General features: G+C 43.4%; 1 protein-coding gene across 1 annotated transcript; it reads right to left on the bottom strand.

Annotated features, from left to right (window-relative positions):
* Positions 1 to 443: 443 nt before the first annotated feature.
* lurap1 (leucine rich adaptor protein 1) lies at positions 444 to 12,142 on the bottom strand. The gene is made up of 2 exons (XM_078219406.1): positions 11,841 to 12,142; positions 444 to 4,116 (listed from the first exon to the last, which is right to left on the bottom strand). The coding sequence occupies exons 1-2, from the start codon at positions 12,072 to 12,074 to the stop codon at positions 3,520 to 3,522; spliced, it is 831 nt and encodes a 276-aa protein (XP_078075532.1). The 5' UTR covers positions 12,075 to 12,142; the 3' UTR covers positions 444 to 3,519.
* Between the last annotated feature and the right edge of the window lie 1,747 nt (positions 12,143 to 13,889).

The raw sequence follows: 13,889 nt of genomic DNA, 5'->3' as shown, positions 1-13,889 counted from the left end.
CACTAATTCCCTTAAATAAGAATGCAATGTTAATTAGTTTAAGCTTAATAGCTTCCTGTGTATGTAACACAAATCAAAATCCTCCTTGTGGGGCAAAACGTCAGGAAATAGCAAACAAGTTGGTATGCAAATGCCAGGAAATCCAAAATATCTACAAAATCCATACATTCAACCAGACAAAAGCTGGAAGCTGCTAAAGGCAGTTCACAAAAGTATCCCGACAAGGCAAGTATGTAAAGTAGGAAGGTCCCATTGACCATTAAACAAATGAAATCTCTACTGGTTGAGATGCACTAGACTTTATAAAGATACATTTAAAAACATCCTCTGCCATAAAGAAGCTATTGGCAAAGACACTGGCCAATTAAACAGGCAAAACAAAAACGGAGTTTGATTTTAGGAGCGTTTGACCAGACATCATTCAAATTACTGACACACGATTTCACTTTGTAAATAGATGGGTTTAATATTGCAGTTACTGCATTGGTTTGCAATTCTTAAGATATCTGTAACATTCACAAGTATATCACCACACTGATCATATTTTATTCATAAAACTAAGCTTTTGAGTTTTATAGTAAAATATAAACTGTTTACCCATGGAATGTATTAAATACAATGAAGCAGCTTACTGCAAATCTCAGTTAGAATGAGACAGCGAGTCCCAAATACACAGGATTTATCACTGAACAAGTTAGATTTGGCAATTTATACAATACCCAGACACATCATACTATACACATGGACACACAAAGAGAGATGTTCACGGTTTGGCAACCACCGTTCTTTAAGACTTTAGTGCATTGTGTTGCCTTGCTGAAGAATGTTTCTTTGCCTGCTTTTATTAAAGTCTGGCAAGCACTTCAATCGCTCTTGAGCCTTTGTTTTAAACCTTTATACTTCAGTAGAAATATCCATAATTCTGACAATACAATAATCATTTGAAGTACAGCATAAAGCAATTAGTTAGAGTTAGACCTGATTTATCCATAAATCATTAAGCCAAACATTCTTTCTTCCTATTATCCAGTTTCCATTATAAGCATAGTGGATAATCAAAAATCTTACACATTTGAATCCAAATTAAATCAACTGGATGATCCCTTTTAATCCAAAATGCCAGATTTGCTGTCATTGGTGCATATGCTCTTCATTTTGCTCTCTCCTGTGTCTGCTTGCAACCCAAGATGACCCTCACTATCTGAAGTGGCCGTTACTATGTTCATGTTTGGAGATATCAAAAAGGGTCCAGCAATCAAGGCAAAGCAATAAAAAGATTTTCTTTTCCGCCATCCCACACCAGCCATCAAGTTTAGTCACAAAATTGAGTGTCCAGCCGGTACACAGTTCTTGCAAACTGAAATGCAAATTGCTCAGATGCTGAGCAACATTTTTTCCTCAAATAAAATATACTGCATTTGTCATTTTCATTCTTGTGCACATCTGTGAATGGATATCAGAGTTGGCTGGTGATTTGCAACCAAAGAAAAGTCAGTATTCCAGAAGAATTTGAATAAACCAGGTCAAACTGCAACTCCAATATTACAGAACACCAGCTATTTTTAAACAAGAGTAAATCTCGGCAGTTTTCAAAAATCTCTCATTCAACATCACCTGGGGAAAAAAAATTGTACCTAACCAAAGTCAATCATCTGTTCGTATCAAAGGAAATCTGCATCAAAACTCAAACTGTTTGAATATCTATTTAAAAGGTGGTTTTATCTGTAATATTAGTGTGTCATTATTAGTGTCACAAGTAAGCTTACATTAACACTGCAATTAAGTTACTGTAAAAATCCCCTAGTCGCCACACTCCGGCACCTGTTCGGGTTACACTGAGGGAGAATGCACCTGACCAGCACATCTTTCGGACTGTAGGAAGAAACTAGAGCACCCGGAGAAAGCCCACGCAGACACGGGGAGAATATGCAGAGGCTGCATTGACAGTGACTTAAGCCGGGAATTGAACTTGGGTCTCTGGCGCTGAGAGGAAACAGTGCTAACCACTGTGCCACCATGCCACCCTATATGTGATAGAATGCAATAGTGTGTGATAAAATGCAATAACAAACCAAAGGTTTCATGTCTTTCTTTCAATAGATTAAAAAATTGGTATCTTTATGATATTTCTAACCCCTGAAGGGAAAAAGGGAAAAGTTGAATCAGGTGACATCTGAGAAAAGGTTTCCCAGCCATGGAGAGACGTTAACTTATTTACTTGTCACTTAAACATGAATCAGAATTTTCCTTGCAGCCAAATCAGAAGAGGTGAATATGTGCACAATACTCCAGGTGACAAAACTCCGTAGTGACAAAGACCTCATGCAGCATTGAAACCCAGCAAAAACAAACAGTTCAAACTACCCAGACAAGAAAGGAATTACTTTACAAGAATAGTTCAAATATTTTTAATTTACACAGATATTTAAACCCACTGAACCTTGGAATGTTTCTCTTTCCAGATCACTGATACATTTTACTAATTAAGTGCTGACCTCCATGTATAAAATTGTAATCATTCACCTGCTAGGCCAAGACCTCAGGAATATACTAGTATTGCAAAGGAGAGTACATCCAATCAATATTATAGCTATACTATGATTATCATGCTTTCTAATTATTTGAATAGGTAGAAAACAGTAGAATTATTGATCTGACGTTCAATAATACCATCCACCATGAGATGATGCTGACCCTATACACTAGGAAAATGGTACTCAACCTGTAGCTCAAATCATATTTGGCTGGTCAGAGCCATGATGCAGGTTCTTATTCCTTGATGATGGTCACAACCACTAAAATACACTTTAGAATTATAAAATGTTACAATAGAAACAGCATGCCTTTTCATTTGGACAGTCGGTGTGAAATGGTTTCTACTGGGTGGTGTAAATCCAGAGTTGTGGCCTGACCTAATTGTGCTGCTTTCCAATGTCAGGTTGGGCCGGACCTCCTGATTAAGGCTGCATTTACACTACGACTGTAGAACAAGCTAACCATTTGCACCGACTGTAATTCCAATTTAAAAGTAGTCTCAAGTGTTTGAAATTCAATTGGTGTTCTCACACTTCTCTAAGCTGCCAAATCTCTCAGGATACCATTATGCTTGGAAACTTGAAATATTTGGCTTTCATTCTTAGAGAACCTCCAAAATGTTTTTTTAATATATTTTGCCATACTGACCACCCATACTTTTGAATTCGGCTGTTTGAGTCTGCAATATAAAAAGAAGTAGCCAAAGCCAAGTGTTTCACCCCTGGCTCGCCTCACTGAAATGAATCAGAGCAGAATCACCTTTCGGAATAGCCAATGTCTTTTGAAACTTGCATGTTTGTTTACTGCTAAAAGTGATTTTAAATCAAGGACTAAAAAGAAAACCTAAAGCTCCAAATAGCCTACATTTACTGAAGTGTATACTCCTCTGGTGTTAGTAACATTAATTCCGATGCTGTAATGGTTCTGATTGAGGGGAGGTTGAGTACCACTGCATTGATCAATAACAATGTCAGCCCTAGCTCCTCACAGGAATGTTACATCATCTTGTGACTGTACCCAGCGCCAGTGGGCATCATACTCAATATGCATTTTATTTAGTTTACAACCATCATAATCTACTTTCCCATTTTTCTGAATCTTGAGTTTTCCAACATCCTTGCCTAGTTTATCATGGGAATATTTACTTTCCACTTTGCAATCAGCAACACTGTTCCCTTGCTTTTCCGAAAAGCCATTCGCCATGTTGGTTTGTTGACAGTGTGCCTCATTGGCGTACATCTCTTTCTCCATTGAGGCGAATGAGCCTCCTTGGCTTGAGGGGGCAGAGGACAGAGGGTCCATGGTGGTCTGACAGTATTCATCCATATCATCGGCCAAAGTATCCAAAAAACTTCCAATGGAAATGCCATCTAATTTATCATTTGGATCTTGAAGACTGTTCCAACTACCGCGCCTCGAGGTCTCCTGACTCTCCACAAGGCTGTACATACTGCTGGTCAGACTGCTGCATCTGCTGGCAAGAGTGCCCTTTTCTTCTAGAATCCACTTCACTGCCTCAATCCCTTCATTGACAGCCATCAACTGGTGCATTATCTTGATATCAATCGCCCGAAGGTATGCCTAATGGTAAAAATGAACAATCAAAGGTGAAATCATAACAACTTCAACATTTCACTGCCTACAGAAACTTTTTTTTAAACAAGCAGACCAATTTCACTTATAAATTTTTAAAATCAGGTTATTGCCAAGGATATGTTCTATGAATAGTAAATGCTTTCCCCTCAGTATCCCAGGACTCTTTATAGCCAATAGCTTAAATTTACACATGTTGACATCAAGTATACTTCAACCCAGAGGACCATTCAAATAGGAAAAATATTCCAAATATTTCTCCCCATCTGACTTCCTGTACCACCTCAATCACTCCCAGGCCTTTAACAGATGCTATTCTTGGGCAGATCATTAGAAATTATTAATCCTCCGATTTTCCCTCCATCCTGTGGAAGTAATTAACTGTTGCTTATCTGCACGAGGGCACCAACAGTCAAGTTTATTTATTAGTGTCACAAGTAGGCTTATATTAACACTGCAATGAAGTTACTGTGAAAATCCCCTAGTCGCCATACTCCAGCGCCTGTTCAGATACACAGAGGGAGAATTTAGCATGGCCAATGCACCTAACCAGTACGTCTCTTGGACTATGGGAGGAAACCGGAACACCCAGGGGAAACCCACGCAGACATGGGGAGAACGTGCAGACTTTGCACACACAGTGACCCAAGTTGGAAATCAAGCCCGTATCCCTGGCGTTGAGAGGCAGCAGTGCTAACCATTGTCACCCATGGAAATTTGGAAAATAAATCTGTCATTCGACTGATTGCACTTGTATTTCTGACGTTGCTGATCAAGGATCAGAAAGAAAACCCAATGCTCCAAATAGCTGACATTTACTAAAGAGAACACTCCTCCAGTTTTAATAGCATGACTGTGGTTTTGAAATTTATCCACATTTTAATTTAGGGCTCAAAATGACTGTTTGCCACTGATCTGACAGTTATATAATTACTTTAGGGAGATCATTACCAACTCAGGAGATCAGGTGATGTAAAGAAGTTAGTTTCTGCTGCCTGAAATATCCTAGAAGCCACTTTTAAAGAGGGCAATGTGGAAAGGCTTTAATTAATCAGCATTTCAACCAGTCTTTGCTTAGGTCCCCCGATTCTTTTCTTTCTGATCACCCCCGTTCTTAAAAAGACCTTCATCGCATTCATTCAAGGTTTGAAAAAGACCTTTTAAAAGACTTTGTGGTCTAGTTTTGCTGGCATACACCATGCACTTCTCCACATCTTGCCCATTTCTGACACTACCTACTGTCCATCCGAACAACGTACCCAATGGATCAGAGCACTTATTATTAAAGCCTCACTCTTGGTTAGTGACCTTGTCTCGTCAGCCAATATGACCAGGGCCGGAATTTTCCGCTTGTTCAGTCCTGCTGCCGCAAGCAAGGGTGGAGAATTTGGCACTCAGCCAAATTTCCATTCGCTGCAGCGGGACCAAAGAATCCTGCTGGTGTGAACGGCTGGAGAATTTGGCCCAAGTCTTTCTAGCTATTCCAGTGTCCCATTTACCCATTACTAATTGGCTCCCATTTAAGCCAGAACTCAAACTCTCCTCCACGGACTTACCCTCTGTATATTCGTGACCCTCTTCAGTTCTACAACCCTCCAAAACAGATTGTCCCTCCAGTTCTGCTCTGCTGCACATACCCAATTTTAAAATTGTTCCATCAGTGGTGGCCATGTCTTCAGCTGCTAAGGCCCTAAACCCTGGAATTCCCTCCTTAAACTCTACTCTCTATCTCGCTTGCCTGTTTAAAAACCTACTTCTGACACAAGCATTTGTTAACTGTCCTAATCTCTGCTCCTTAAATGTCATATTTTATCTGATACTGCTCCTGTGAAGCACCTGGGGACATTTCACCATGTTTAAAAGTGGTACAAAAAAGTAGGTTTCCCTTTTTGTGGCAGTATGAATGGAAGCAGGCCCACTCTACACATCCTTGTTTCAGACCATTGAAAGCCATCATCAACTCAGAGTACACATTTAACATGTATTATGTCACAAATGGTATAGGAGGTAGCTCCCCCAAGTGGCAAACATCTTCTGAAATAGGTTCACTGAGTCTGAAAACATGAATTACTGCAACACTGCAAAAGGAACAATTGCATTTTGAAATGCAATCTGTTGGATCACACTCCACAAATTCACAGAATTGAAATATATGAAATCTCTGGTCTGCTGATAAAAAAATTCTCTTTTCCTTCTTGAAGACCAAGACTTACAAAGCTACATTTTCACTGACATCAGCCACTCTCCAACAGCTCATCCAGGTGGCGATTCATACATCAGCAATGTTAGGTTATTGGACCATAAGACTCCAGCTGGGTTTTTTTTGCCCTCCTTATCCTTGTGAAGTTGAGGCCAATTTTAACTTGCTACGGCTGGCCTGACAGATCAACTAACTCAGCCCCTTTCAAAAGCACCTCAGGCTATGAGCTTATTGGCTCAGCTTCACAGTAGCTCGTGACGACCAGCTAAGGGATGGAGAAGAAAGCACAACTGGTTTGCTTTGGAGTTGTGTGCACCTTCCTCCCACAACTGTAAGTATTAATATGGCTTTACACCACTGACATTGCGTATACCTACATCCAAAAATACGCAGATGTACATACAGCAGAGAAAAATATCCTTGACACTAATTTTCCAACGTCTTAGCCCTTAGGAATAGCCAAAGTTCAATGTCAAAAATCAAGCCTTAACCTGGATATTTGGCAATAGTTGGCATCACACACTGCCTGCCTGCACATGCATTAAATAATAATGATTCTGAGAAGCTGTTACTGCTCTGACTCTTTAAAATGTATAAAGGCAACAGCGCTCAGAGAGGATGCTACATCACAAAATCATGATTCACCAACTTGTTGCTTTGGAGTGGAGGAAAAAATAGCTCATTTTAACTGTTTGTTTGACCAGTGACTCAGGCTGTAATTGAGGGCTGCATTGCTTCTATATTATACATTACCTCCACTCAATGGAATCTGGCAGTAAATTGGAATTTCAGTTGAGCAGGTGGTGAGGGGTTGGTGGTGGTGGTGGCTATGAACTTTTATGATACACAAGCCTTTTCACATTAGATTGTGACCAATTTAATTCTGGGAGGGCATTCATCAGAATGCAATTGAATAGCTTTCAGCATGAGCCAGCCAGCAAATCTTATATCACCCAATAAGATGACTAACAAGTCGGTCATTTCACCTAGGATGCTATAATCTAATGCAACACCTCCCTCATGGAGCTGGTTACCGATGTTACAGCACCTCTCATTGCCCAAATGTAATAACATTTTACCCAATCCTGACAGGAGGGTTGGCAAAACTGTGGACACAAAACCATATTCCTACTTTCATGCTGATACCACCCTAGTTTCGGCAATGTACAGGCTGTTAGCAGATCTGAAGATGCTTGGGATCTTCCAACAGGCCAGTCACACTTTCACAGCCAGATCACTCTATGGGTTAGTTACTTGTATCCTGTCACGTTCAAAAGGCCACATATATGCTGAAGTCTACAACACATTTCCTCCCCAAGCCATTAGGTTGTCCTGACTAGGGATGGCACCAGCTCCAATACACAACACTAGTGTATAGACCTATATAATTATGCATAATGCTCACAGCATTTACTTTGAAACCATTCTTATGTAAACAATTTGTATAATAAAAGGGTCATAGGGACACTAGATTTACAACATCTTCCAGTCATGAACTGTTTCTTTACTCCTTAAATAAGATCTACAAAACTTAGGCCTATTATCATTCTGCTTTCTGAGAAGCTACTGTGCATTTCCTATTGCCTAACAGGCAGTGATTGGGAGGAATCTCATTTTCTGAATTTTGATTATGTGGAGTTTGAATAATTTGATTTCACATTATTTCAATTTGGTTTGTAATAGCTGTAAGTGATTCTCGAAAATGTGAGAAGACAACATACCACTGAATACATGAATTATTTTTCCCCACATGGAAAAACATATGGTAAAGGAACCTCTTATTCCTGTTCTCTGTTCACAGCTTTTGGTTAGGAAACTCCACATTACCAAGTGCAACATTAGAATAAAAAAATGCATCTCTGCTACTCTCCTTCCAAAGAAAATACCATTGATTGCAATACAAGCAGCATGCAGTTTGTGCTAAAGAGTACATTTATGAATTGTGCACTGAGAGTATCACTAGCTAATGGAAATAACAGGCATCTTGATTAATATTTGAATATGGCAACTTCCTAAACAGAATGATGCATGCTACAAAACAGGTATTGCAATTAGAAATATACATTAAATTGGTATAAACGTACTGGCAATATATAAAATTTTATCTTTTTAAAAAAATACTGAAGTACTTGTATGCGTTTCCTTAAAAATACTCAAAATATTTTATGCCAACAATGGCCAATTTTTCCTTACAGCAATGCAAACTGCACATTCATGCAAGAGAGGTAGCAGGCAGAGTGGGACAGGCAGGGTAGGCCAACATTAAATTCTCTGACCTCATTAGCATGGTGCTTTCCAACCAAGGAGGCCAGGAAGCCCACGGGAAAGAATTAATCCTGATTTTAAATCGTGGAGTTTGGAGGGAACAGTCCCCAACAAGTCCAGCAGAGGGGAATTGCAAGACAAGGAAGGCCCACGGTTTTGTTGTGAGGTTGTTCCTGGCCCATAGGAAGTGAAAAACAAACCGAACATGCTTCTTCTGGTACCACACACCCATCCAACAGCTCAAGGTTCAAATTAAGTCATCAGAGACCAACTTGCATTGTTCAAAGAGTGACCAGGCAGCTACAAGCAGTTTGCTTGAAGGGAAAGAAGGGAATGGGTAAGCAGTTTAACTCTCACTGCCTCCCCCAATCCATTTCAGCAACCCCCATGAGTTCAGCATCCATCAACCTCTGAAACCCATTGTTTCTGAATCTACATAGCTCTTCCATTACTAAAAACCCTGTCATAAAAATATATCTTACAAAACAGATAAATCAAACAATTATATAGTGATGGAAAAAGGAAGTCAAAATAGATATATATCCGTCATAATCAAAGATGGTCAAGTTATTTTGATTCAAAAGTAGCCCGTCATTCTACAAGTCAAACGCTACCAGTCCGATATGAGCAAGATTCATTCATCTCTAAGAATTGGCATTGTTGAGACCACACGTAGCATACTGCATACAGTTTCGCTCTCCTTATTCAAGGGGGGGTTAGATGTTTTCCCTCATGAGAGAATCTAGAACTAGGGGACACAGTTTCAGAATGAGGGGTCTCTAGTTTAAAATGGGAATGAAAAGGAATTTCTTCTCTCAGGCGGTAGTTCATCTTTGCGAGTCTTTTCCCTAGTGAGCAACAGATGCTGGGTCATTGGATACAGCCACGGTTCAGTTAGACAGAATTTGATCTTTAAGGGAGTCGAGGATTACCGATGGGCAGGCAGGAAAGTGGAATTGAAACAACAATAAGATCAACCATGATCTTGCTGAATAGTGGAGCAAACTCGAGAGGCCAAATGGCCTACCACTGCTCCTATTGTTTGTGTTCTTATTCATAATGTTAGTTTCAAATCTGAAGTGATGGGGAGGGGCGGGGGGATTAGAAGTAAAAATGCAGTCCCCCTTGAGACAAAACATAACATATGCCACAGATAACTTTAATGTTTAAAATACACAGAAAAGTTAAGCAACATTTAGACACCAAATTAAACAGGTTCCATCGCTCACATTAATTTGCTGATCTTGACTCTAAAGACGAGATGGATACTGGAATCAACCCCGAGTGTCACAGAATCATTACGGTGCAGAATGAGGCCATTTGGCCCATCATGTCTGCATTGGTTCTCTGAACGAGCATTATGACTTAGTGCCATTCTCCTGCCTTTTCCCCATGCACATTGTTTGTACTTGAGCAATCACCTAATTCCCTTTTGAATGCCTCAATTGAACCTGCCTCCGTCCCGTCACACTTCCAGGCAATGTATTCCAGACCTGAACCACTCATTGTGTGAAAAAGTTTTTTTTTCCCCCATCACATTTGCTCCTTTTGCAAATCACTTTAAATCTTTGCCCTCTCATTCTCGATCATTTTATGAGCAGGAAGTTTCTCCCTATCTACTCTGTCCATGGGTCGAATTCACTCATAGATTAGGGTGTGGTTAAAGCTTCAAAGTCTGCAAGCTGAGCAGAGAGAGTGGCAAACAGGAGATTCCGCCCTCACCAGCACAATATGGAAAGGAATGAATTTTTCAAGCTGATTTGCTCATTTAGACGCACACCCACTGCCCTTCCTTTCCCTTAAATCAGTCATCACTACTAAATTGTTGAACTGCATCCTGGAGCAGTCTAGAAACACGGAAGCATTACACAAACGTCACTATAAAGTTAGCCAAAGCTTCAACAGAAAATAAACTAATGACATTATCTTCAAAATAAAATCAGCTCATTTTCAAATTAATGAATCCAATTGCTTTCAAATATTGCGTCCTGGATTCAATACCAAGTGAAGCAAAGCAAGCCCCAATATTACAGCCTTCCCCTTCCCCTTGCTTACACACACACCACCAGGGATGACCCAATATACAGAACGCCACCAAGACAGTATAGAAAACCCTGGGGACAAATTAACACGGCATGAAGTGGAATGGATTGGTTTTTGCCTGGAAAAGAACAGCTTCTTTAAACATAATAATAAAAATAATAAAAGCAAATTACTGCAGATGCTGGAAATCTGAAACAAAAGTAGAAAATTCCGGAACTCAGCTTGTCTGGCAGCATCTGTGGAGAGAGGGGAGAGTTACCGTTTGGTGTTTGTAGGGGCGGCACAGTGGTTAGCACTGCTGCCTCAAGTGCCAGGCACCCGGGTTCGATTCCCGACTTGGGTCACTGTCTGTGTGGCGTTTGCACATTCTCCCCGTATCTGTGTGGGTTTCCTCCGGGTGCCCCGGTTTCCTCCCACAGTCCAAAGATTGATTGGCCATGCCAAAATTGCCCTTTGTATCAGGGGGTTAGCAGGGTAAATATGTGGGGTTGCGGGAATAGAGGCTGGATGAGATTGTTGGTAAGGAGTCTAACAACACCAGGTTAAAGTCCAACAGGTTTATTTGGTAGAAAACGCCACTAGCTTTCGGAGCGCTGCTCCTTCGTCAGGTGAGTGGGAGATCCTGACGAAGGAGCAGCGCTCCGAAAGCTAGTGGCTTTTGCTGCCAAATAAACCTGTTAGAATTTAACCTGGTGTTGTTAGACTCCTTACTGTGTTTACCCTAGTCCAACACCGGCACCTCCACATCATGAGATTGTTGGGGCAGATTCGATGGGCTGAATGGCCTCCTTCTGCACTGTAGGGATTCTATGACTGACAGAGTTGAAGAGAGGGAGAAATGGAATGGATTATTTTAATTCAGCCTGGGTAAAACTAGTTTAAAAAAATACCCTGAGGAGTTGATCTGAGGCCATTGACTAAATCACAAACCTGCAGCTTACCGAGGAGTTAATGTGTGGATTATTCAGGTGACATCCGCTTGTGTTTTGCCAGCGGCCAGAGAAAGAGAAATGGGAAGGAAGCAGCTCCACAGATTAGAGACAGTGTTCCTGCCACTGGCTATTTAACATGTCGCTGTGTGTACTAACCTCCCAGCAGCAGTGGGGATGTGAGCGCTGTCGCCAAGGTAAATAAACACAGCCACACTTCCCAAATACCTGCAGAAGGCCGGATACCCAAACCCTCCTCCCCAGCCCCGCCTCACCATGTCCAGCCGCAGCACTCGGATCTTCTCGGCCAGCCCCGGCGGCAGCCTCTTGCAGTGCCCGGGGAACAGCGCTGCCTGCTCCCCACTCGCCCCGGCATTGTCCATCTTCTCCTCGGCTGCCCGAGCCGTGTCTTCCCGCAAGCAGCGCAGCAAGCCTTCCGGGGTCTTCCGTCCCACCTTGCTCTCTAAATCCTTCAGATCCGGCAGCAATTCGCTCGCACTCTCCTCCATGGCAGGAGGAGCAAGGAGAGGAGGTCTGTCTGTCTGTGAGCAGATCTCAATGCAGACAGGCTGGGTTAGTGCTGTCCCCCCAGCAGGCAAGCTGGGCTAGTGCTGTCCCTCCAGCAGGCAGGCTGGGTTAGTGCTGTCCCTCCAGCAGGCAGGCTGGGTTAGTGCTGTCCCCCCAGCAGGCAAGCTGGGCTAGTGCTGTCCCTCCAGCAGGCAGGCTGGGCTAGTGCTGTTCCTCCAGCAGGCAGGCTGGGTTAGTGCTGTCCCCCCAGCAGGCAAGCTGGGTTAGTGCTGTCCCCGCAGCAGGCAAGCTGGGCTAGTGCTGTCCCTCCAGCAGGCAGGCTGGGTTAGTGCTGTCCCTCCAGCAGGCAGGCTGGGTTAGTGCTGTCCCCCCAGCAGGCAAGCTGGGCTAGTGCTGTCCCCCCAGCAGGCAAGCTGGGTTAGTGTTGTCCCTCCAGCAGGCAGGCTGGGTTAGTGCTGTTCCTCCAGCAGGCAGGCTGGACTAGTGCTGTCCCTCCAGCAGGTACAGGCTGGGCTAGTGCTGTCCCTCCAGCAGGTACAGGCTGGGCTAGTGCTGTCCCTCCAGCAGGTACAGGCTGGGTTAGTGCTGTCCCTCCTGCAGGCAGGCTGGGTTAGTGCTGTTCCCCCAGCAGACAGGCTGGGTTAGTGCTGTCCCCCCAGCAGGCAGGCTAGGTTAGTGCTGTCCCCCCAGCAGGCAGGCAGGCTGGCTTAGTGCTATCCCCCCAGCAGGCAAGCTGGGTTAGTGCTGTCCCTCCAGCAGGCAGGCTGGGTTAGTGTTGTCCCCACCAGCAGGCAGGCTGGGCTAGTGCTGTTCCCCCAGCAGGCAGGCTGGGCTAGTGCTGTCCCTCCAGCAGGCAGGCTGGGCTAGTATTGTCCCTCCAGCAGGCAGGCTGGGCTAGTGCTGTCCCTCCAGCAGGCAGGCTGGGCTAGTGCTGTCCCTCCAGCAGGCAGGCTGGGCTAGTGCTGTCCCTCCAGCAGGCAGGCTGGGCTAGTGCTGTCCCTCCAGCAGGCAGGCTGGGCTAGTGCTGTCCCTCCAGCAGGCAGGCTGGGCTAGTGTTGTCCCTCCAGCAGGCAGGCTGGGTTAGTGTTGTCCCTCCAGCAGGCAGGCTGCACCTTCCCCTACCCCGGGAATGGGGGGAAGCTTCTCACCAATTTTCCACCTGCAGGAATGAATGAATGAAGAGACTGCGGCCACAGCGCCTTCACCACTGCCTTCTGCCTTCCGCCCTCCTCTTTACCGTAATGAACCCAAACAAAGCACCATCCAGTCTCAGCCGCTCCGGAAACAATGCTCACTCATTCTGCCCCGGACTGGAGGATAAAACTCAGACACCCAGTGTAGCGTCTGCCCTGGGCGGGGGGAATGAAACTGCTCTCCGCCCATTCACTCCTAAACCCACCCAAGTAACCAGCAAAACCCCCTCTTCCTCTCCGCTAGTGAGTTAAAGAGAACAAGAGGGAATAAATGTAACAGAGTCCCCGGCAGATCAAAGGAAGAATTTGAGAGGCATTCCTTTCCACAACACCATAATAGCGGGTGACGATGTGAAAAGCAGTTGTTTCATAGAATGGTGGAAACATTTAACAGGAGGATTAGAATGGAGGAAGGCTCTCTAAGCGATGTCTCATTTAACCCTTTAAAGCCCGGCATATGGGTCTGCTCGGCTAACACATTTTTGTTCACTTTAGAGTTATTTTTTTAAGTGTTAGATAAGCTAAACAGGAGTGCAGTGACGCTTCAGAGAGTGTAATTAATTTGAGGTGGGCTAGATTTAGTATCCACACATGATCATTCAA

Source organism: Mustelus asterias, chromosome 8, assembly GCF_964213995.1.
Source record: "Mustelus asterias chromosome 8, sMusAst1.hap1.1, whole genome shotgun sequence".
Classification (NCBI taxonomy): domain Eukaryota; kingdom Metazoa; phylum Chordata; class Chondrichthyes; order Carcharhiniformes; family Triakidae; genus Mustelus; species Mustelus asterias.
Note: the sequence above shows the minus strand (reverse complement) of the source record. Positions and strands in the feature narration are given on the sequence as shown.